At 41.8% G+C, this 22,516-nt stretch overlaps 3 protein-coding genes across 3 annotated transcripts in view; 1 reads left to right on the top strand and 2 right to left on the bottom strand.

Annotated features, from left to right (window-relative positions):
* Positions 1-2,400: 2,400 nt before the first annotated feature.
* Positions 2,401-8,873, top strand: LOC112893013 (1-deoxy-D-xylulose 5-phosphate reductoisomerase, chloroplastic). Its single transcript, XM_025960148.1, has 12 exons — positions 2,401-2,668; positions 3,773-3,954; positions 4,343-4,429; positions 4,582-4,707; positions 4,793-4,855; positions 5,836-5,985; positions 6,193-6,260; positions 6,336-6,447; positions 6,533-6,637; positions 6,903-7,024; positions 7,653-7,799; positions 8,441-8,873. The coding sequence occupies exons 1-12, from the start codon at positions 2,581-2,583 to the stop codon at positions 8,607-8,609; spliced, it is 1,419 nt and encodes a 472-aa protein (XP_025815933.1). The 5' UTR covers positions 2,401-2,580; the 3' UTR covers positions 8,610-8,873.
* A 504-nt stretch (positions 8,874-9,377) lies between these two features.
* LOC112893014 (RING-box protein 1-like) lies at positions 9,378-11,856 on the bottom strand. Its single transcript, XM_025960149.1, has 5 exons — positions 11,607-11,856; positions 11,456-11,506; positions 11,315-11,374; positions 9,766-9,837; positions 9,378-9,679 (listed from the first exon to the last, which is right to left on the bottom strand). Exons 1-5 carry the CDS (start codon positions 11,764-11,766, stop codon positions 9,642-9,644), a joined length of 381 nt encoding a protein of 126 aa, XP_025815934.1. The 5' UTR covers positions 11,767-11,856; the 3' UTR covers positions 9,378-9,641.
* Positions 11,857-13,196: 1,340 nt separating this feature from the next.
* The window catches only part of LOC112891756 (serine/threonine-protein kinase ATM), a 56,657-nt gene continuing 47,337 nt past the window's right edge, over positions 13,197-22,516 (bottom strand). The window contains exons 68-79 of the mRNA XM_025958700.1: positions 19,355-19,449; positions 19,160-19,268; positions 18,758-18,847; positions 16,154-16,233; positions 15,989-16,067; positions 15,849-15,895; positions 15,624-15,723; positions 15,398-15,529; positions 15,153-15,287; positions 15,005-15,070; positions 13,870-14,010; positions 13,197-13,794 (exon numbers count right to left, since the gene is read on the bottom strand). Coding sequence (XP_025814485.1) covers positions 13,717-13,794; positions 13,870-14,010; positions 15,005-15,070; positions 15,153-15,287; positions 15,398-15,529; positions 15,624-15,723; positions 15,849-15,895; positions 15,989-16,067; positions 16,154-16,233; positions 18,758-18,847; positions 19,160-19,268; positions 19,355-19,449 — 1,152 coding nt within the window. The 3' untranslated portion in view covers positions 13,197-13,716. The remainder of the gene's footprint in view (positions 13,795-13,869; positions 14,011-15,004; positions 15,071-15,152; positions 15,288-15,397; positions 15,530-15,623; positions 15,724-15,848; positions 15,896-15,988; positions 16,068-16,153; positions 16,234-18,757; positions 18,848-19,159; positions 19,269-19,354; positions 19,450-22,516) is intronic.

The raw sequence follows: 22,516 nt of genomic DNA, 5'->3' as shown, positions 1-22,516 counted from the left end.
AATATAGGGTATGACCCACCTAGAATTTCTCCATTGCCTCTTAAGCCGACAATCCAACTAAGGAGCCTCTTCCATGCCTCTTTGCAATACTCTTCACATCCACATCAATCCCCTTCACCATGTACCTTCCATTGTCAGTGTCAACCACCCTCCTAGGTTGCCATTGCTCCAACACCCTATTCATTGCTAGGCTATTCCTTCAAGTAATTTAATTTATGCCACTTGTATCCACACCCCTCTACCATGCTCTTGTTTAGCCATACTTCCTTGTTGGTTGCCACCACAATTCATGGTACACAATCCCAAGGCAACCCACCTATCATTGTTACCCAAGTCTTACTATCTCTTTGATTTGTTACCAACATCCATGGCTAGATCTAGCAGACCTAGCATGTCTAGCTCGATAGCCGAGAGCATTAGCGGCTAGAGTATCCTAACATTAGCAGGCTCCACTTGTCAGATGGTCCACCTCAGTATTTCTATCCAGCTCAGCACGCCACGTATACAAAATCACTCGGCAAAACCAGGAAAGGGGGCTAAGTGTCTGATTTCGCAAAGTTAAGTATGTTAAATATCCAGTTTTATAGTTTGGGGGGGGGGGGTGAAGTAATCCAGCTGCAATAGGTTGTGGGGTTATGTACACTTTTTTCTCTAGTAGTATTTCTCTATGCCTTAGATTTGTTGACATCTATTTCTATCATTCTTTTGCTAGACCATGTCTCCATAATATGTTGGAACATGTCATGTTATCTTCATTGTGGAAGATAGGATCATGCGTGAAAATGAGTCATTGCTGGTCTTTGCCTTGCGATATTGTCGTTGTTGCTTCACCTTAATTGGTGATTGATCCCTAGACTTACTTCTCGGACACCCACATCACCAGCATGTGTGTACCAATTAGGAAGTGGATGGTTAGTTTGGACTTTTGAGACACCAGTGTAGGATCTAATATTCATTGTCAGAATGGTTCTATAGTATAGTTGGCGGTGATCCTGAGGGTCATGATAACCCCTGATTGGCCTTTAGGGGCATTCTTCATTCTTCAACTAACTTGATGGGTCATTGTGTCGTGGTATGTCTACTGTATCCTTATCTGTTACCTTTGGTTTAAGGTTTCCCACTACCATACATAGTATTGTAAGATCTCGCATCCTTGCAACATCTTCACCTTTATCTTGTGGAGACCATCCTGGCATTAAACATTTCGTGTCATGAGATTTATTTATATCACAAGGTTGTTTAGTTTCTTAGTGTAAATCCTTTTCCTTTTTCGTGCTTTTGATGGTTCTTATCTAGATATCAATTGTTTGCTCAAGTGTTTAATTGTTTATGCCCCTTCACTTAATGAAATACATGCATTGCATATTCTCGAGGAAAAAAAGAAGTATTGAACAAAGTCGGTGATACTCTCTAAAAACACATGATGCTAATAGAGTAGGGTGGTGATGCCATCGATTTTACTGGTTAATTAGTCATATATTAGTATAACAACAATTAGAAACTAGGTACCTAGACTCGTTAGATTGTTGTTTCATGAATGCCTGGTGATGGCCAAAGAGAGATTATGTGTTTAGGGCATCAAGTTATGGCAAATTAGTATAGTGTTGAAAGTTGTGAATAGTAACGTATAGTAGTTAAAGGAGATAAAGGGATCTAGTTTTTTTAAGAGGGACAAAGGGATCTAGTTAATAGTGAGGCGGTTTAGGTTGTCAATAATATCACAAAAAGCCACACGATGCCTAAAGTTGGGATAGAAACGACACTTTGTATCCTTAAGGGAAACTTTTTTTCTCTCATGTATAAGAAAGTCTATACAATCTATGTCCCCGTTTTGATGCGTCATATAAATTATTCAAAATCAACGATGCAAATACTAAAAAAAGAATGATCGAAGATGTATGCTAGAGATTATGTTGATTTTAAACGGAACAAAATAAGAATTGGGAAAAGTACTTGATGCAGCAGTCCGCCCATAGTATCTCTATGTGCCGATCTAAATGTTCTTAAAATAAATATTAGGTTAAAAATAGTTTGACCGTATATCTACTAGCACAATTAATTTTATAAACATGGTATAAACACTAAGTAACCCAATAAGGATCTTTTGCCGTCCCACACACTAGAATTTAAATACTGGGATGTACCATCAGTATATGTACAACGAAAGTAGAAGACTCCAAAGTAGTATTTTTTGACGACTCGGTTATCCTAGTGACACAGTCATGAGTGGCGAGACGGCAGAGGCCTCTAGGCGACTAGCCACTACCACCAGCCCACTATTTTGTCCACACTATTCACAGCTCACAAAGCAAGCAATACAAAAACGGATGGAGAGCGAGAGGGAGAGCGCGAGCATCGGCCGGTTGCCGTGGCACCCATAGGACTCTCAGATTCCCACCTCGTCTTATCTCCTCACATTTCTCCCTCCTGTTTATATAACTCAGCTCAATCTCCCACCGCTCCCTCCCACGGACGACCTCAGCGACGGCCACCACCACGGCACCACAGCTCCCCTCCCTCTCCTCCTCTCCCCACTCCCCCCGCGGCCATTACCGCAGCCTCGCCAACAAGCCGGTCGGGATGGCTGCACTCAAGGCGTCGTTCCCGGGGGAGCTCAGCTCCGTCTCCTTCCTCGACTCCAGCAGGGGAACTTTCGGCCAGCACAAAGGTTGGATCTTTTCCTCTTTCGGTGCCTCCTCTTTCCCGATCGGTGCATGAGCTTATCTTCTTGCTTTTCCGGCCTGATGCCCTCGCCTTTGCTATCCCGTGTTTTCCGGTCATTTTGATGCTTTCATGATCCATTCCGATTGACTCAACAGATATTTTTGGGTTCCAAGAGGATTGCAATGGTAGATAGAGAAATTTTTAGTGTCAGTCAGCAAAGACTAGTCTTTTTGCCGTCCTGTTGTTCATGGTTCACTTCAATGGTCTATTCCCTCCTTGGCGTCTATGCGTCATCTGCAATTAGAAAACACTAATAGTGGTGCAGAAGGTTTGATGACTGTAAGCCTGCAGGATTGGGTTGGATTAGTATAGTTCGTGACTTCTTCTTTGGAGCTATTTTGGGCCCCGTCTCCGTATAGAGTGCATGGGAACTGCGAGCTTTGGAGGGTATAGTCATTGTAAAGTTGCAAACTTTGATTCTAACTGTTATGATTTTGACATCCTAAAAGGTAGAGTTTTTCGGTTCTGAGAAAAAAGTTATAACTCCTTTACTTTAGTTTGAGACAGCAGACGGAATTTTCTCCAACATGGCTTCCAAGGCTGAAATTTCCAGAATGTTATACGACCTTTTCTTGGTCGAGAATCGCTTCTTACGTGTGTCTGGAATCGCTTCTTTCGTGGTCACCTGGGTGCATTAAATTCTGAAATATCTGGGTCTCAACTTGCCCTTTGCTACTTCAGCAGTTGGAATATCTAATGTTCTTAGAATATATTCTCCATAGATTCCAATTCAGTTTATACTTTCTAGTGATTTGATATGATCAGTAGGTGGTAGCAAAGCTGTCGTCACACGCTCTGATAGGCTAATTAGTCTGGTGCACATGGAACTGATATTCACATGAATGAGCACACGAGCTGCATGTCCAACTGGAAGATAAATCGGTCAAAGTTGTGCAATAATTCATGGTTTAAATTTGTTGACCATATTGCAGTCATGCTTGTTTTGCAGTGGTCTTTCTTGGCCGTAGAGACTTATTTCTAGTGTGAATTTTGGTTACTAGCGCAGTTTTGTAGTCTTAAACTCTTACTTTGATCTGTCTCATTGTAGTGGATTTTACATTTCAAAGGAAGAGCAAAAGAGCAATTTCGCTGAGAAGGACATGCTGTTCTATGCAACAGGCTCCACCACCAGCATGGCCTGGGCGAGCTGTTGCTGAGCCTGGCCAGAGGTTGTGGGATGGCCCGAAGCCTATCTCGATTGTTGGATCAACTGGTTCCATAGGAACACAGGTAAAGCGATTAACCGAAGACTTACGGATGAAATTTGTTAGTCAATAACAATGTTCTGGTAGCTGTGCAAATAATGTTGGTAGTTGATACATCAAACATTGGTGAATTGGTGCACATGCATCTGTTTGAAACCAGTAGGATCAGTATTTTTGCATGTTACTTTAGAATATTTTCCCTTCAGACCATTTGTAGTAGTTCAATGTAACAAATTTCTCATCCTTCTGTAACTTGTGGGCTTTATTTAGGTTTCAAGTCTTATGAACCTGTGTTGCTAATAACATTTTATTTTGGAATTAGTGAACATGTCTTACATGTACCTAATGATAGCTATAACTAGGGACAGTGATATTCTGCAGCACTAATATTCCATCTTTTGCATAATGGAAAGACACTGGACATTGTTGCGGAGAATCCTGATAAGTTCCGAGTTGTTGCTCTTGCTGCTGGCTCCAATGTGACTCTTCTAGCTGATCAGGTACAGTGATCTTTGGAGCAGATCCTTCCCTTTTAACCTTTTCTTTTTATCAAACTTGAAAGAGAAAATTTTGCGCTCATTTGAGCATTCAACTTATAAGACAAAATTATGCACTTGTTTGAGTTTTCTGGATGTAATTTACTGTTTAATAGGTCAAAACATTCAAACCAAAACTGGTTGCTGTAAGAAACGAATCATTAGTTGATGAGCTAAAAGAAGCCTTAGCTGATTGTGAAGAGAAGCCAGAAATTATTCCTGGGGAGCAAGGTGTCATAGAGGTAAGACATTTCTAGTTATCCTATATCTGCGAATAACTAAAGGTTTGGTCTGGAAATTCTTAAATATTTAACCCTTGAATAATAGGTCGCTCGACACCCAGATGCAGTTACAGTTGTCACAGGGATAGTAGGGTGTGCAGGGCTGAAGGTAATGTCCCTTCTATTTAGCATATTTATCTTTGTGCTTTCCTTTATGTTGGGTATTCCAAGAATCTACTGTTGCTTGATACTCCCTTCGTTCCAAATTATAGGTTGTTTTGGCTTTTCTAGATAAATAAACATTTGCTATGCACCTAAATATACACTATGTCTAGATACATAGGAAATATTATGTATCTAAAAAAGCTAAAACGACCTATAATTTGGAACGGAGGGAGTACTTCACAAGTATTTCATGAATTTTTTAGCATATAAATGATATTTATGTGCTTGCATATAATATATCCATATTTTAGGTCAATAAATTTTTATCTGCACTAAGCTTTGCCATAGGAAACTTTTTTTTTTTTAGAAAAGAGAAAGCTACTCTGATGTCATTTTGTTGCATGAATGTTTCATTGGGTATAAGCTCAAATTAGTTGACCTCATGGCAAGTTAACTTTTGAAGTTAAGAAGTGTCTAGTAAAAAATGGTCTAGATATTTGAACTATTTTGGGTTGATATAGTTATACAGTTAGAAGGTATTAAAAAGGAGTACAGGTAAAATTACCACAATATCATATAAAATATGAATATGGAGCATTACTTTGTTGCCATACATAGATAGGTATCTTTGGCATCCCAAATTTGATGCAACAACTCAATTGGTAGTGGTCTATATGTCATTATCATATTACCTGTCATATTTGTTTTGTTCGAGAACCAAGTTCCATGGCCCCCTATTTTTATTATACTGCAGTATCAGGAGAAGTGGAGGAATCATAACTAGATGGTTTTACTTTTACTTTCAGACTGTCAAATATCTAAATATTATCTTTGTATTTCCATATTGTTTTGATTTTTTTAATTCTTACATTTTCTTTCTTCTGTTTTGGGTAGAGATGTAAATAAGTGAAGTGTACCCAAATAAAAGATAGCAAGCTAAATTATCAGTAAATCTGTCTGACTCCGTAACTTTTCTTCTCTTAGCCAACGGTTGCTGCAATTGAAGCTGGTAAAGACATAGCGTTAGCAAACAAAGAGACACTTATTGCAGGTGGCCCTTTCGTGCTTCCCCTTGCGCACAAACACAAAGTGAAAATTCTTCCTGCTGATTCTGAGCACTCTGCAATATTTCAGGTATATCACAAAATGATTACTTGTTGCTGCAGCTAGATTTTTCATTACTATATGCATGCTTGGTGTGAGATTAGGAAAGATATGTACTGGTTTTGGATGTTTAAACAAATTGTTATGCAATGGTGGTGTTATCTCTCTCAATGTGTTGTTACATTTTATATTTCTATGACATCCTTTGCTTATTGGAGGCTGCTTCTCTTGTGCCAGTGTATACAAGGTTTGCCTGAAGGAGCACTTCGTCGCATTATTCTAACTGCATCAGGTGGTGCTTTCAGGCAAGTCCATTCCCATATGTGTATATGTACTTCTGGAAACATACGAATCCATCTCATATCAATTGATCATGACAGAGACTGGCCGGTTGACAAATTGAAAGATGTAAAAGTCGCTGACGCATTAAAGCATCCAAACTGGAATATGGGGAAGAAGATCACAGTAGATTCTGCTACTTTATTCAACAAGGTGTCTTAGAGCTCCATCATTTTTTTTTTGAAATTTTACTGAACCTGTATTTTCTCCTATTAAAGTGACAACTTGATTCTTATAGGGCTTAGAAGTAATCGAAGCACATTATTTATTTGGCGCTGAATACGATGACATTGAGATTGTGATTCACCCACAGTCTATCATACACTCTATGGTTGAAACCCAGGTGAGCATCGTTATAAGCTTTACTTAAAAAAGCAAATGTTTAGGTATTTTGCTCAGATGTAGTACTTACACCTGTAACATATCCCTGCTTATTCCTTCTTTGGATTTTTATTTCCACCTGCCATTCTCGCATGCCAGCATCTGAGCATAATCTCAAGTTTATGATTGTTTCAGGTCTTTATGGTACATACAAAATTGTTTCAGTAATGGCTTTACACATGGCTTAAAATTGCTTTTTTAGCATTCATGAAGTTCTATTTTTGCAGGACTCGTCTGTCCTAGCTCAACTGGGATGGCCAGATATGCGATTACCAATCTTGTACACCTTATCTTGGCCAGATAGAATCTATTGCTCTGAGGTCACCTGGCCCCGTCTGGATCTTTGCAAGTATGACATCTTCACAACTCCTTTGCTCTTTGCAATACAGCTTATGCTTTTATTTGGAAATGACCTCCAAGAACTTTGAGTCCTATTTTTCTTGATTAAACTTGATAGATGTGTATGGGTCAGCGGAACCCGAGTCTGCTGTTGGTGTGTGCATTTGTGTGAGTTAAGACTCCTCCTGGGCATTATTCTAGGAAGGTGCCTTGCTTCGAACCCGGGTTGGGACAGGAGTTTCAACTATTCCTGGAGTTCAATGCTCTAAGCGGTCCAGGCGAGAAGCTTGGCTTTGTATGAGTTAAGAATGGATCTAAGTTGGGTTTTAACGAGCAAATATTATGACAGCCACAGAAAATAAATATGCTCATCAAGCTTGGACGTTGACTTAAACTTACTGCAATAATTTCAATTGATCATATGATTTGAACTGGTTGGCTAACCTATATCTGGTTACTACTAATAACCAAGTAGTAACCATGGTTAGGTTGCGAAACAACAATATGCTTCTTTAAGGATGTTGAAACGACAAAAGGTTAAGAAATTAAGGGAACTACAAACAATCAGTTAAATTGTAAGCAGGCCATGTTAACAATTTTTGAGCATTCAAGATTTAATTTCCAATTGGCTAATGCAGGTTGGGTTCACTGACATTCAAAGCTCCTGACAATGTAAAATACCCTTCAATGGACCTCGCCTATGCAGCTGGACGGGCTGGGGGCACCATGACAGGTGTCCTGAGCGCTGCTAATGAGAAGGCTGTGGAGTTGTTCATTGCTGAAAAGTATGATTCTTTCTGCATATTGTCAAGTTTTGTCTGCTTTCTTCTAGATGAAGTGTTGCATGTTTATTGCCATCTTTGGATTTGGTTTGTGAAATATTCTGCAACTTATAAGGCGAGATATGTTATGTTGATTGCTGCAATTGAAAAAAAAACTTTGGGCCAAACAAAGTCCAGACATCTGCTGCACTTTACTTTAAAAAATGTGAGTTGGAAGGAGAATGTATGTCCTTAAAGCTATTATTCTCAAGCACCTTTTGAGCCTACATTATGGATTAGAATAACTCTATAGAATCTTTATCTAAACTATTGTAACAATGGGCTGCCTGCTGTTTCTATTGCCAACCTATAGCCATTTATGATGGCTTGGCATTGAGATATATCGGTCATAGAGATGGGTTTCTCTGTGTGAAAATTGAAAATATATTGATTTACACACATACTCTATTAGGTGGTCATGCTCTAGAATTTAATAAAAAGAGTACTTGATCATGATTTAAAGTACATGGCTTTAGTTTTACGAAATTAGTTCAAATAGGAGAAATTCTGTTGCCGCATTCAGCGCTTCAAGAACGCATGTTTGCTATCATCGGTTTACATATGCATACAACTAATTCATTTCCCCTGTTTCGCATGATTTGCAGGATTAGCTACCTGGACATCTTCAAGGTGGTGGAGCTTACATGTGACGCCCATAGGAACGAGCTTGTAACAAGCCCATCGCTTGAGGAGATTATCCATTATGATTTGTGGGCGAGGAGATACGCAGCGAGCCTACAACCATCATCTGGCCTGAGCCCTGTCCTTGCATAAGTGGATAATACATACGCATGCCTATAGGTTGCTGTGATCATGGTGCACAGTGGGAGCTCTAAGATATGAAGTGTGGCTGGTAGCCTGGTAGGCGACGTGCCCACTGCTCCCGGTTTCCATGGTCAATTGGTCATTCTGGAGCTAGATGAAGCATTAGTGTCCATCTAGCTCCCCTCCGGAATGTAAATCATGCCTTCGCATGAATAAATTGCATGTGTTCCTTATAAATTTTGATGGCTGAAGCGTGGAAAGTCTGGGCCGAATCAGATGCGTCCCTTTAGGTGCAGTATGACGGTGCACAGAATAGCCCCGACGCTCGACCTCAACTCTACACCTTTCCATCTTTACTCCCTCCATTTTCTTCTTCACAAGGCGTATCAAGAGAAGTCTTTAGAAGTTTGCTTTCACCATTAAAAAGCTCTATGGAATGCCTATTGGTATGCTTTATTTACATAAGTTGAATGTGACCATCAATCTCTTACATTATATCATCTGTATTAAAAATTATGAGATACGGATATATAGATATACAAGCTTCATACAAAACATATATATAATTCAACTAATAGATTGTTAAAATTCAAAAGTTGAGTATTGGAGATCCTAGCACATCTAGGCGGCATTCGATAGCTACCATTCCACCGGAATCTGGTATCGTCCCTAAAACGAACACAATCAGCCGAAAATTAGCCGACCCACTTACTTCAAGTCAAGGTAATGTATACACGAATTTTAAGGAAGAGGCAGAAGCATGTAAAAGCACCAGACTTTAGAAATGATACCACAGCACAATTCAAGCTCAATTATGCAGATCCACATAACATTGATAAGAAGGTACTACTATAATATGGTCCTCAATGAATCATCCAAATACAAGCCCAGGATGGACATACTACCAGCGATAATTGACGGGCGATAGATGCAAGCATTGAAAGCAGCAAAAGAACGAGCTGTTTGGCAGACAAAAACACTTAGATTGCAGCAGCAGTGGCCAGAAACAAGCTCCAACGGCACATGCAGGTGACCCAGGCCCTAGTGGCCATATTTCTGGAACTCCCACTCACTGTTGTCTGCAAGATAGTGTGGTTTGTCAGTATGCGATGATCAGAAGAATGAACTACAAGATCAAATCATACACAGGAGGAGCTGCGGCTACCTAATGGGCACACTTGGCGAGTCTTAAGCCACCTGCTGATGCAGTGGAAGTGAAAAGCATGATTACAGACACCTGCAGCATGGAAAATATACCTTATTAGACCTAATGAAGCTGAATAATCAACTAAGCCAAATATCATCATCACAATATCACATAATGCAAAAACATGAGTAAAAAACTTCACTTGACATTAATAAGTAGGAACCATGTCGAATGTTCCAATAATTCATTTGTCCAGACAAAAATACAAAAGCTTTATACAAGCTTTCCACTTTTATTTTTTGAACCAGCATCAATTCTCTTCATGTCCAACTGTGGATATGGGTGAGACAAGTTTCTAACATCAACACTATACAGAGAAAAGTTCACTGAACAGGAGCTCAAGCGGAACATTCAAACATATGAGCAGAGGCTACAAGAGCAAAGCACAAACATTCTGGCGCGGATATTGTGATGGGCTTGCAACGGCCTTAGTTCAGAAAGGAGCGCAGTACATGCATGCAAAGATTGACAGATCCGAGTGTGCATGTTTAATTAGGCCATGTGTGTTGCAAGAAATTGTTGATATGCCATAATACTTTACCAAGATTATACTTCAATTTGAAAGTTCCCAACTAAATCAAAATTTCAACTGATATGCCATAATACTTTACCACTATGTCAGGTATCTAGCAATTTAAGAGATACACATGCTGCCTAGTGTCCAAACATTCGCAGCGTTTCAAGTAAGCTGAGCATGTTACATTAAGCAGCAGTAATTTACTGATAAAAGCCTGATCAGGAATACTAAAAAAAGCCTAATGAGGTTAAGCAACACATCAGCCACTTATCTAAGATTGTAATTAAATGAGAGTTCACTGCTAAATTATTTTTTTCCTAGTGTCCTACATTTGCAGCATTTCAAGTAATATGAGCTTTACATTTCTAAAGAGGCAATTGGGGATGCAATTTTGAGATTTGTCAAATTACTGGCATTGCTTCAGTATGACTATGGAACTAATTTATTGAATTGCACTATGAACCAAATTAAAGTAACCGAGTTCACATAGTAGACTTGTTGGAAAGAGCATTAAACATCTGCAGTTAAAAGGAGTTGAAACCATTTTGTCCAATGAGATTACTCATCAGCTAGAGCAATACCGTAATCATAGTTGTCAGCTACATAAATTGGCACACAAAACTGAGATCCCAAAACTTAGCACAATGAGACATGCAAGTAGTACTATGTGTAACCTACAATTCATTGCTAATTCTTCCACATGACGAGGGGTAAGGATAAGACACTATGGCTATATCCATGTCTTATATTAATGTAATGAGCCAATCCTCTATGCCAGTGTAAGCCTAAACGGTAACGGTAATCTATTTAAACGGGTTAAACGGTCATTAATTAAACGGACACAGCTAGCTATTGCGTGGCGTTTGCACAGGCGAAACGGCCGTGTAGGCGAACAGTGTTCTATACTCCCTTTTCTGTTTGTATTTCTATATTAAGTGGAAAAAAACATAAGCAAATAAAACGAAGGGGTATAGGAGATCGGATTCGTACCCCAAGCGACAGTGCACTCCTCGCTGGTGGCGCTGGCCTGGTTTGCCTGGCACTCGATGCCTGCACCCAATGAACGAAGAAGCTCAAACCCATAGACCCCTAACCCTGACTAACACGGTGCCGAAGGACCCCAGAACTTACATAGATCCATGATGTGGTTGCGGCAGATGGCGCAGTTATCGACGACGATATCTGCAGGGGAGTAGAGGCGACAAACAGCAGATCAGATTGGATCTAAATTCCAATCTACAGGAAGGAAATCCAGGGTGGAAGGAGGAGCGCGCGTGCAAACCCCATGCCCAGAGCGCGACGGCGTTCCACTTCTTGATCTCGAAGCGCTTGTTGGGCTTGCGGGAGGAGGATGAGGACGGGCCGGCCGCGGAGGAGCCCTCGCCGGCGGGGGCGGGGGCGGGCGGCGGCGGCGCGTTGATGTCGGTCTCCATGGCGGACATCGTGCTAGGTCTCGGGAGCCTTCGATTCGACTGGGGGCAAGGAAGGAGCTGGAGGGTGTTTGTTTGGTTTGCGCAATTTCTCTCAGAGGCCAGGGGTTTTATGGAAAAAGAAAATGAAGTGCCCGACGCCTTCCTTCTGAGAGTATGACTCTTCGATGTCGTCATCCCGAGTTGCGCGTCGCAACAGCCGCAGGATCGCTGGATCGCCAAGGTTAGTACTCCCTTCGATCATATTTCGTAAATGTAGAATTTCGACTAATATTTTTATGCATATTAAAAGAACAGTGGAGATCCAAATACTTATATACACGCACAAACATTTACCCCATCACAAGCAAATACGAGTAACTTCGAGAGATGTCAGTCGCAAAATCTGCCAGTGTTTGTGAGTCATTCGACGAAATAATAGGACAACCACAAACCTATAATAGATTATCTGATCTAGGATTTGTGGATTCTTCAAACTTTGATTGTACCATTGACTCTCTACCATTTACTTATTTGGGTTTACTACTGGATTTAAATAAATCAGTCGTTAAAAGATTTTCTCCCACCAGTAAAAAGGTGTGAAAATATAATGTTACTCAGATCAAACTTGTTGTCACAAGGTGAAAGATTAGTTCTCGTGAAGTCAATTCTCTCTTCCTTCCTAACCTTTTAATGTGCACCCTCAAGCTACATTCTATATTAATCAAGCAACTGGAAACGAACTGGATAAATATAGAAAACATCTCTTATGGAGAGGTGCTGATCTGGTAGACAAGAAACCACCGGAAGGCAGCTTGGTAGATGGTCAGCGTACCTAAGAACGAAGAAAGGCTTGGTGTTCTGTTCATAATGATGCTCTTTTGATGAAAAATTTATATAAGTTTTGTAATTAGCATAACATCCCTTCGGTAAAACTTCGGTGGGATAATTACTATATAAATAGCAAACTACTTGGTTTATCAAAGAAAGGGTATTTCTGGTAGGAGTGGGGCTAGGATTTAATATTAAGGGAATCAATAAGAATATAGACAATCATCTAGGAGGTAAATATACCTAGGCGAGCACCTTGAGTGCGCTCCAGCGAGACGAGGCCCTAACACCCTATAAAAGTCGTGCTTAAGATTTTTTATTCCAATTGTCGTGCTGAATGCTCGCACAAGCAGAAATACTTTGATGGGGCATCGTAAGTTTTATCGCTGGCACCATCCTCTACTCGTTCATGACTTCGGTATGCAATACTAGCTTGCTGGAGCCTCATGTAACTTACTACTAGCTTGCTGTAGCGGTGTACCCTGTAGCCAACAAACACTTCTAGCCATGATTAAAATCGAACGAGGTGAGCTTTTGTTGCTTTCCAAACAACCAATGCATATTCAAGACCTTTGAATAGATTTTAAAAAAAGACCATTTTAAATAATTATGGGCCATAATTCTCTATAATGCCATGATGGTACTGACCTACTGAAGTACAGCATCATTCATCAATGATCAAACGAGCACTTTCGATATCCATACCATGATAGTACAACAGTTACATGCATACGCTGCAAGACGGTATGTACAAGTGATGCAGCGCCTATCCCTATGGCTTTCAAACTAGAGATCTTAAACGAATGAAGTTTAGAAAAAAAAAGCGAGACCGTGGCCTCCTTTGCTAAGCAGGCTTGTCGAACTGACTTGGATTACCACCAGACGTCGGTGGCTCTTGAGCACAGGCCTTCAAAGTTCAAACTGCTATCAGCAGTGGTATAACCGTATAACTGTACAACCCATTGACCATCCAGATGTAATGCTTCCCTTCCCAACAATGCTCAGGCACTGAAGGCAGCAAAGTCGTCCCCGTAGAAGGTTGCGAAGGAGGGTCCAAGGGGTTAAGTGGAAAAACAGCCCATAAGAGTAAAGCTTCAAAAATCACAAATTGTTCTTGCCTTTGATCAAAATTTACATCCATTTTCATGGAGCTTACAACCAAGGTCCCCAACCAGGAAACATTTGGCACAATCGATCAACATCTACTGCATCCTGTATGAGTTGTTGGACCTAAAAGGCAAACATAAAGATGAATGTAATTTTGCATTGGCAAAAGTATAAAGATCTTAAGGCCAAGATGGTTACCTGGCCCTGCACGCTTCTCATCTCACCATCTTCGTACCCATCCAACTTCTGTTTAACACGGAGTATAGCACGAGCTGCATCCTTGTTGCCCTCGTAAGCCTCTTGAGAGTCATCCAAGCATGAGTCAGTATCATCTGTTTCCTGCAAAAAATGCATACTAGTTTAATGGGTTGCCTTGCATGAGGATTCTAATCTCTACCAACAGAATATCTGTGTTCAACAGCGTGCTCAAAGACCAGTGTGCAAATATCAGTGGCACAAAAAAAACTTGGGATAAAAACTTATTGTTTTATTAGGTTTCAGATCTTCGAATTTTCTTAGCTTTCAACAGTTCATTTGATTAGAAAAAAGTTACTCCGTCAGTCCTCAAAAGAATGCAACTCTCGCTTCTCGAGGAGTATCATTAGATTATATTACAAAATAAGTATCATTAGATTAATCATGTAATATATTTTCATACTAAATCTATTTGGAGAAATAAATGTTAGTAATTTTTTGTATAAATTTGGTCAATCTTGAAATTGTTTGACTCCTCGGGAAACGAGAGTTGCATTCTTTTAGGGACGGAGGGAGTACACGTCCCTAATATTGGCTGCTAGTGATTGTACTGGTTACCTATCTTAAGTCCTAACAGGCAGCTTCTGCAGAAGGTTAGCCTCCAGGCCTTAAGGCCTCAACCGGGACAACTCTCCTTTGATGACTGGTGGAGCAGAGCAAGCACCATGGCCAACGGCCAGGTGCAGCAAGGCCTCAACTCCATCGTCATCCTGGGGGCGTGGTCTCTATGGAAACACCGTAACCAGTGTGTTTTTGATGGCGCCTGCCGCCTCTCCCAATTTAGCAGGTGCGCTGTTATTAGATAGTGAGGAGATGCTGGTGGAGCATGGCTGGGGCTCAAGGACTTTCTTACTCGACTGCCCTAGTACCTGGTGGGTGATTTTGGCCCAAGGTTGAGGTCGTTTAATATTAGTCATGGGTGCGCTTGTAATTCATGAAAGGTTACCCCAACTCTTCTTTTATAATGAAATGATAGCAGCTCTCCAGCTGTTCGAGGAAAAAACGTCCTAACAGGCACCGGCAGCTTCCAGCTGTATTAACAGAGTGTTATGAAAATAAGTTAAGCAAATTTACTTACCTTTTGACGCTGTAAAGCTTTCAGTGGTGAGAGTGCCCATTTATATAGAGGATCATGAATGAAAACCTGATACATTCAATCCAGTCTTAGGAGGAGTTAAAGTATTGAACACCCTTAAAATTACGAAAAAATTTGGTAATATACATACTTCAATAATAGTGAGCAACGCTTCTTTATTTGCCCTCATGACTGAGAGTGTTTTCTCACAACATCTTCTAAACACACCTTCAACACCAGTAATGCCCATGCCATCTATAATGTCCCTTGTCAGTCGAAATGGAACCTACGAGCAGAGTGAAAAAAAAGAACAGGGTTTCACAAAGGAAGAACTAGCAGTCATTACTCACAGAGGCTCAGAACATACAAATGTAATGGTTCTGGTTCATTACATACCCGTTCAGGTGTTTTAAGCATGAGACCCTGTTCAAATGCAACACCAAGATCAATGTGTACAACCTCGGCTGTGTCTTGGTCAATTAGAATATTCATGGAATGGCGATCCCCAAGTCCCACGATGTATCCTACCTGAACGCATGAAAATAATAGGCAACATGCAGTATTCTTAGTAGTTATCCGAGACAATGATGTGAGTTGCATTTTGAAAACTAAAAGAAATTACCATTGAGCTTGCTGCCACACTTCTTGTGTAAGCAAGTCTACTTTGGAACCAATCAGCAGGCAGCAAGAATCTCTCAAGAAAGAAGTGGTGCATTACAGGCCTGGTTATTTGTAGGAAAGAGGAGAAAAGTGTAAGAGAAACGCATGATATGCTTTATATGTTCCCATCTCGCATCTGTGTACATATCAGATTCTTGGCAAATGGAAGTAGAGATCAAGAAAAGACCTAAAGTTGTTGCAGATTTTAAGAAACGCCCTCCTTTTGTCCTTTTCCTATAAAATATAAATCCTTCAAATTAGGTGTACATTCATCACGATCTATTAGAAAAAATAAAATTTGAAAAACTCCAGAACATTTCAACATACACTCATCAAGTACTCTCTGCATTGAAGATATGTCCAGTCCCCCGTTCCATATCGTCCATGTGCTCCACTGATTCTAGTACTGCATAAACACACAAAATAGCAAATAAATACCAAGTGTTCAGAATACAATTTACATGTTAGAACTGAGATCATGTAAAAAGAGACCTCCCCAGTAGATAATCACCGAGTGGAACAGTGCCATTTACCCATTCAACAACACCAGCACTTGGGGTAAAAGGAACAACCTAAGATACAGGAGCAAGTTGTTAGAAAGTTGTCATATCTCGCAAAACGAGCATGGCTGTATGGTTGGGTATGATTAATAAGGTTGTGATTGGTAGGGTGCATTAAGGGCTAGCCAGGCTTGCATAGTGCATGCCGGTTTGTTTGGATGGGGTGAATGGGGCCCTTAGCCAGGCTTATGTTATGCAAAACGTCCGGTACGGCCTGCATTGTGGGAGACGCATTTGAGCTCCGTCTCCGGTTATGCAGGCTGCATTGTGCCCTGCCTGGCCACCCTCAGACCACCGCGCTCCTGCCTCGCTCGTTCGCCGACACCGCCATCGGCCGCCGCCGTCGCATCTTGCGTACTGTCGAAGCCGCCGTCGCGCGGCGCCGCCCGCCGCTCCCCACCGCGGAGCTCAGAGGTGGCGTTGCCCAGTCGAATCCGGAGGACGGCACCGCGGGTGGCGCGTGCGCCGCGGCCAGCTTGGGCGGTGCCTCTCCGCGCGTTGTCGCCGTGCCGGTGGCTCGTGCAGCTCCGAGACGCGTACGTGTCGGCCATGCTGCGGCTGGCAACCTCCCCCGCCGTCGGGCGCAACGCCGGCGTGTCCTACTCCATCCCCCCGCGCGTGGACGGCCCGACCATGGCGGCACGGCTGCGTTCCCGGTGCTATGATGGCGAGCGACACGAGCTAGCGAAGCCATGAGGAGCAGGAGCTCACCGGAGTTCCGTTTGAGGGATTGGACAACAACGAAAAGGGCCGGAGGTGTCCGGCAGCGGTGGCGGGTGGAGCTCGGCTTGGGCGGCAATGGCGCCGCACGATCTGAAATTCACGGCAAGGGAGCGGCTGAGTTGGAGAGGGAATGCGTCGGGGAGAGAGATACGAAGGTTGCGGTGCTATGGGTGCAAGGGATTGGAGAGATGTGGCCGGAGTTGGCCGGATTTTGACCGCCGGCGGCGGTTCTGCTCGAGCTCGGGATGAACAGAAGGAAAGCTTGGGGAAAGAGAGCGCCATAAGCAGGCAACCAAACAACCCAGGTCCAGCTCCACCAATGCAGCCCAACTGCTAATGCAGCCAACCAAACAAGGCCCAACAGTACTAGCTAAGCCTGGCTTGGGCTGGTCATGCATAACTATAAGCCAGGCTAGGAGTAAGCCAAGTAACCAATCACACCCTAAGGCTTTGCCAAGATTACAAGTACCTGGCACGGTCACCAAATGGTGCCATTATACATTTATAATGTGATTATTCTAAACAGGCTAGAAATATGTAGCTAGTGAGTGCCTAGCAATGTGCTAAGTATATACCAGGAAGTTCAAAAATAAATGGAAACAAAGCATATCGGAACTCGAGAGTTAAAATTGCGAAAAAATAGAAAAAAAGAAAACAGTGTCGTGGAGTTTTAACTCTTTTGTGGCCTTTTGTGGCCTTTGTGTGGCAACATTGCAATGCCAAGGGCCTTGGTGTGGTCGCCCATTTGGCCATGTCAAGGGCCTTGGCATGGTCACCCACTTGGAACCGGTGGAGTGGTCCAATCCTTGCCACTCCAGCCATGTGCCTTGGTGTTGGAGACCAATTTCGCTATGACAAGGCCCATGGTTTGACAAAAAGGGGGATATTTTTTTTTAAAAAAATCTGGTTGGGGAGGGGCTACTAATAAAACATAAAACTAAAAAGTGTTAAAAATAAACAAATACTTCGCTAATAATGGTTGTTGATGGCTAAGAATTTGAGGAGCAAAAAAGTCAAAAACTTCTAGCATACAAAACATCAGGTATCCTGAAAATTCAAAAAATTCGAAGTATGATTGACAAAAGAGAATACCTCGCAAAGCATCTATCCAACTTTAGTTCCACATAACCACAGAAGAAAATAATTAGATACCATTATTGTTTGAATGAAAATTTTTTGATACTTTGTCTTTCAATTAAGGGGCATCTGTAGAAGTTTTGTGCTTTATATAGTGTGAATATGTTCCAAGTTCACAACAATGAAGTTTACGGATACAATAAGACTTATTACACTACCGTGGAGAGGGCCTACGGCTCAATGTACTATAGAAGATAGCGATGTTCCGAGTTCTATCTTTTCAAACGTAATAATTTTACTTCTGCAACCTTATTTCAATTCAACCACGAACCAGTTAGAAGCACATAGGTATTATCATGTACCAAGCAAGCTTTCTACCTGCCATTTTAAGACATCCTTAGGATCCTATATCTAATCTTTTTGGGTCAGAGGTCTTGTGATCATATGGATTCTCTTTTGAATTATAATTTAATCCTTAATTTCCTTGATATAGTCACTTCTGTATGTCTCTCCCCAACTTATATTTCATAAAAAGAACAAGCCATGCACTAGTGATGAGTCATTCACAAGTGCTCCTAGATTAAAGTTCTCACAATTTTCTAGCATTTTGGGTATTTCAACACTCATCACTTCAATGGATCACTAAGCAATGATGAATTTATGACAGACAAAAATATTCAAAAAAACTTGATTAGAAAAGAGAGGACTTTATAAAATTTATGGCATTCACTGCTACCTTATATGTACGGATTCTCAATCTCCTTTGAGAAGTATCTCTGTGATTTTGCAAGAAAGTATTTACCAAACTGAAAAATTGCTCCATCACCTGCAATTTCACATTTGACGTTACTCAGTCATCCCAAAATATCTGCTCTACAAAATAAATTCTCATTTAGCAACTCACTGAGATTCTTTCCTGCCAATTCAACTCACTTGACATTATTAGACAACATTCTAAGGGGAACAGTATCAGATTACATGACATCATAGAGAAGGCTAAGTGAACTTGATGTGACTAAATCATTGATTTGTATGAGAATCTAATAAAGTCAATATTACTTAAATATGCCAAAATAATCTTTATGCCAAACACATCTTGTAGAAATCTCATGATTAAAAATGAAAGAGAAGAACATACAGCATCCTGTCGCAGGTCATCATTTCCAGATTTTGCAAGTTGGCGGTATTTGTTACCATCTGAGCCAAAGCATTCTATAACTTTGGGAGCATTAATACCATTCATTATCCTGCCATAAGAATGGCAACAGTCAACAAAACCCAACTCATCAGGAGCAACGAGCAAGTCATGCTTAAAACATAAAACCCAACTTACATAATAGAGTCAGCCAACCCACTGAAATGTGGAAAGGAACCTACTTCATACCTACAACTAGGGTCGACTGGAACTGTAGCAGTCACAACGGGAACCTGATGAAGCCAAAAATGAAAGAAAGATGCAGACTATAATAATTTGAAATAGGGTTATGAGTCCTATCTAGTGAAATAGGGTTATAATTTTACGTTGGCCTACGACCTGCTGTTAGCGAATACCCTCTTTAGAAAGAGGGAGTCCCATCTAGTGATCTTCCATAGTGGACAATACTCGAGCCAAATCGATTTTTTCCTTGCTAGGAGAGAGGATAGACGTGCCTGCTTAGATTGTAAGATGATACCTGGGGAGTGTGTTGTCCCCCAACACAAGCTTGTGGTGGCGGATTTTCGTTTTCGGGTACGTACCCACCGGGACAAACGTGTCAAGATTGCGAGAACGAAGTGGTGGAAGCTTAGAGGGGAAGAGGCACAAACGTTTAAGGAGAGGATGCTAGGCGAGGGGCCTGGGAAGAAGGAACAGATGTAGATGATATGTGGCTAAAGATGGCGACATGTGTTCGGAAGGTGGCCTCAGAAGTGTTTGGTGTGAGTAGGGGAGGCAAGTAGGAAGTGAAAGAGAGTTGGTGGTGGAATGACGAGGTGCAAAGGGCTATTAAGGAGAAGAAGGAGTGTTTCAAACGCCTTCACCTCGACAAGAGCGCAACCAACATCGAGGGCTATAGATTAGCGAAGAAGTCTGCAAAGCGAGCTGTAAGTGTAGCGAAAGGTCAAGCTTTTGATGACCTTTATCAACGGCCAGGTACGAAGGAAGGAGAGAAGGACATTTATAGGATAGCTAGGACCCGCGTGAGGAAGACAAGGGACATAAACCAAATCAAATGCATCAAGGATGGGATAGATCGACTTCTGGTGAAGGATGAGGAGATCAAGGACAGATGGCGAGAATACTTCGACAAGTTGTTTAATGGAGAAAATGAGGGTCCTACCTTCGAGCTGGACGACTCATTTGATGATACCAACAGACGCTTTGTGAGGGATTCAGGAGGCAGAGATCGGGGAGGCTTTGAAGAGGATGAAGGGAGGTAAAGCGATGGGCCCCGATGGCATCCCCATTGAGGTGTGGAGATGCCTGGGCGAGAGGGCGGTAGTATGGTTAACTAAGCTTTTTAACCTAATTTTCCGGTCAAACAAGATGCCGAAGGAATGGAGGAGAAGTATATTAGTACCGATCTTCAAGAACAAGGGAGATGTTCAAAGTTGTACTAACTACCGGGGGATTAAGCTGATGAGCCATACGATGAAGCTTTGGGAGAGGGTTATCGAGCATCGCCTAAGAAGATTGACAAGGGTGACCCAAAACCAGTTTGGGTTCATGCCTGGGAGGTCGACCATGGAGGCGATTTTTTTAGTACGACAGTTGATGGAAAGATACAGAGAGGAGAAGAAGGACTTACACATGGTCTTTATTGACCTAGAGAAGGCGTATGACAAAGTACCGAGAGACGTCATGTGGTGGGCCTTGGAAAAACACAAAGTTCCAACTAAGTATATTACCCTCATCAAGGATATGTACAAGGATGCGATGACTTGTGTTCGAACATGTGATGGCGATACCAGTGACTTCCCAATTAAAGTAGGGCTACATCAGGGGTCAGCATTGAGCCCTTATCTATTTGCTTTGGTGATGGATGAGGTACATACAGGGTGATATCCCCTGGTGTATGCTCTTTGCTGACGATGTGGTGCTAGTTGACGAGAGTAGGGCAGGGGTTAATATGAAGTTAGAGCTGTGGAGACATACGCTAGAGTTGAGGGGGTTCAGTCTGAGTAGGACCGAGACCGAGTATATGATGTGCGACTTTAGCCTGACTAGGCACGAGGATGGGGACGTTAGCCTCGAAGGTCAAGTGGTGGCCAAGAAGGATACTTTCCGGTATCTAGGATCAATGCTTCAAAAAGATGGAGACATTAATGAAGATGTTAGACATAGAATTTCAGCCGGTTGGTTGAAGTGGTGGCAGCCTTCGGGCATTCTCTGTGACAAGAAGGTGCCATAGAGGCTAAAAGGTAAGTTCTATAGGACGGCGATTCGCCCGGCGATGCTATACGGTGCTGAATGTTGGCCTACAAAAAGGCGACATGTCCAGCAACTGAGTGTAGCAGAGATGCGTATGCTGCGTTGGTTCTGCGGGCATACAAGAAGGGATAGAGTCCGGAACGAAGAGATTCGAGATAGGGTAGGGGTGGCACCTCTCGAGGAGAAGGTGATTCAACATCGGTTGAGATGGTTTGGACATGTACAACGGAGGCCTCCCGAGGCGCCGGTGCGTAGTGGAGTTTTAAAGCGGGGCGATAATATAAAAAGAGGTAGAGGTAGACCTAGACTAACTTGGGACGAGACGGTTAAGAGAGACCTTAAGGAGTGGAATATCGCTAAGGAATTAGCTATGGATAGGAGCGCTTGGAGATTAGCAATTAACGTACCTGAACCGTGACCTTTGTTACTTTTTGTGTAACCCCTAACTCTTCCTTTGGCTTGTGCCCTTTTTGTGTTTCTTATTCTAAATAAATGTTTTCTGTGGGTTTCATCTCTAGCCTACCCCGACTTGCTTGGGACAAAAGGCTAAGTTGTTGTTGTTGTAGGGTTATGAGTCCTATAAGTAAAGAACAAAAATAATAAAGACATATGCTCAATTTATTGTCTTTGTGTAAGTTATGCACCCACAAAGTTTTTCAGGTAAAGAAAATTGTCTTCTTAGTTTATACTTGCTCAGTCCACTTATGTTGGTCGTATTTTATGTTTGAGTTGTCCAGAATGGTTAGGTGTGCTTTGATTCCCAGCGTAAATTTTGTGTTTTTGGTCAAAAATGCTCCTGTGCTTTACATGAGCATGCACGCACATGAGTTGGCCCAGTGAGTTAAACCAGAATGGGTGCTTGTAGGAAGGACAGATTGTGTGGGAAGATTTGCATTGAGCCTCAAAGATGAACATATAGAGTACAAGACTTGCCAGACAACTCCCCGAGATATTTCCTATACTACCAAATATACTCTAGCATAGCATTTGGGCCATTTTAAGAGGGTAATGCACTGGAGGAAAGACACACCCAACATAAGTATATTTAGGGAGTGCAAATTAGACAAAGTAAAATATTTCCACTGA

This window comes from Panicum hallii, chromosome 5 (assembly GCF_002211085.1).
Source record: "Panicum hallii strain FIL2 chromosome 5, PHallii_v3.1, whole genome shotgun sequence".
In the NCBI taxonomy this organism is placed as follows: domain Eukaryota; kingdom Viridiplantae; phylum Streptophyta; class Magnoliopsida; order Poales; family Poaceae; genus Panicum; species Panicum hallii.
The sequence above is the reverse complement of the archived record's forward strand: the minus strand, read 5'-3'. Positions and strand labels throughout refer to the sequence as shown.

Coding starts and splice junctions, on each gene's coding strand:
- LOC112893013 (XM_025960148.1), top strand. CDS start 2,581: ATGGCTGCACTCAAGGCGTCGTTCCCGGGGGAGCTCAGCTCCGTCTCC. Junction 2,669..3,772: donor AACTTTCGGCCAGCACAAAG/GTTGGATCTTTT, acceptor GTCTCATTGTAG/TGGATTTTACATTTCAAAGG. Junction 7,025..7,652: donor CCCCGTCTGGATCTTTGCAA/GTATGACATCTT, acceptor TGGCTAATGCAG/GTTGGGTTCACTGACATTCA.
- LOC112893014 (XM_025960149.1), bottom strand. CDS start 11,766: ATGTCCGCCATGGAGACCGACATCAACGCGCCGCCGCCGCCCGCCCCC. Junction 11,375..11,455: donor CAACCACATCATGGATCTAT/GTAAGTTCTGGG, acceptor CATTGGGTGCAG/GCATCGAGTGCCAGGCAAAC. Junction 9,838..11,314: donor GGAGTGCACTGTCGCTTGGG/GTACGAATCCGA, acceptor TCCATGCTGCAG/GTGTCTGTAATCATGCTTTT.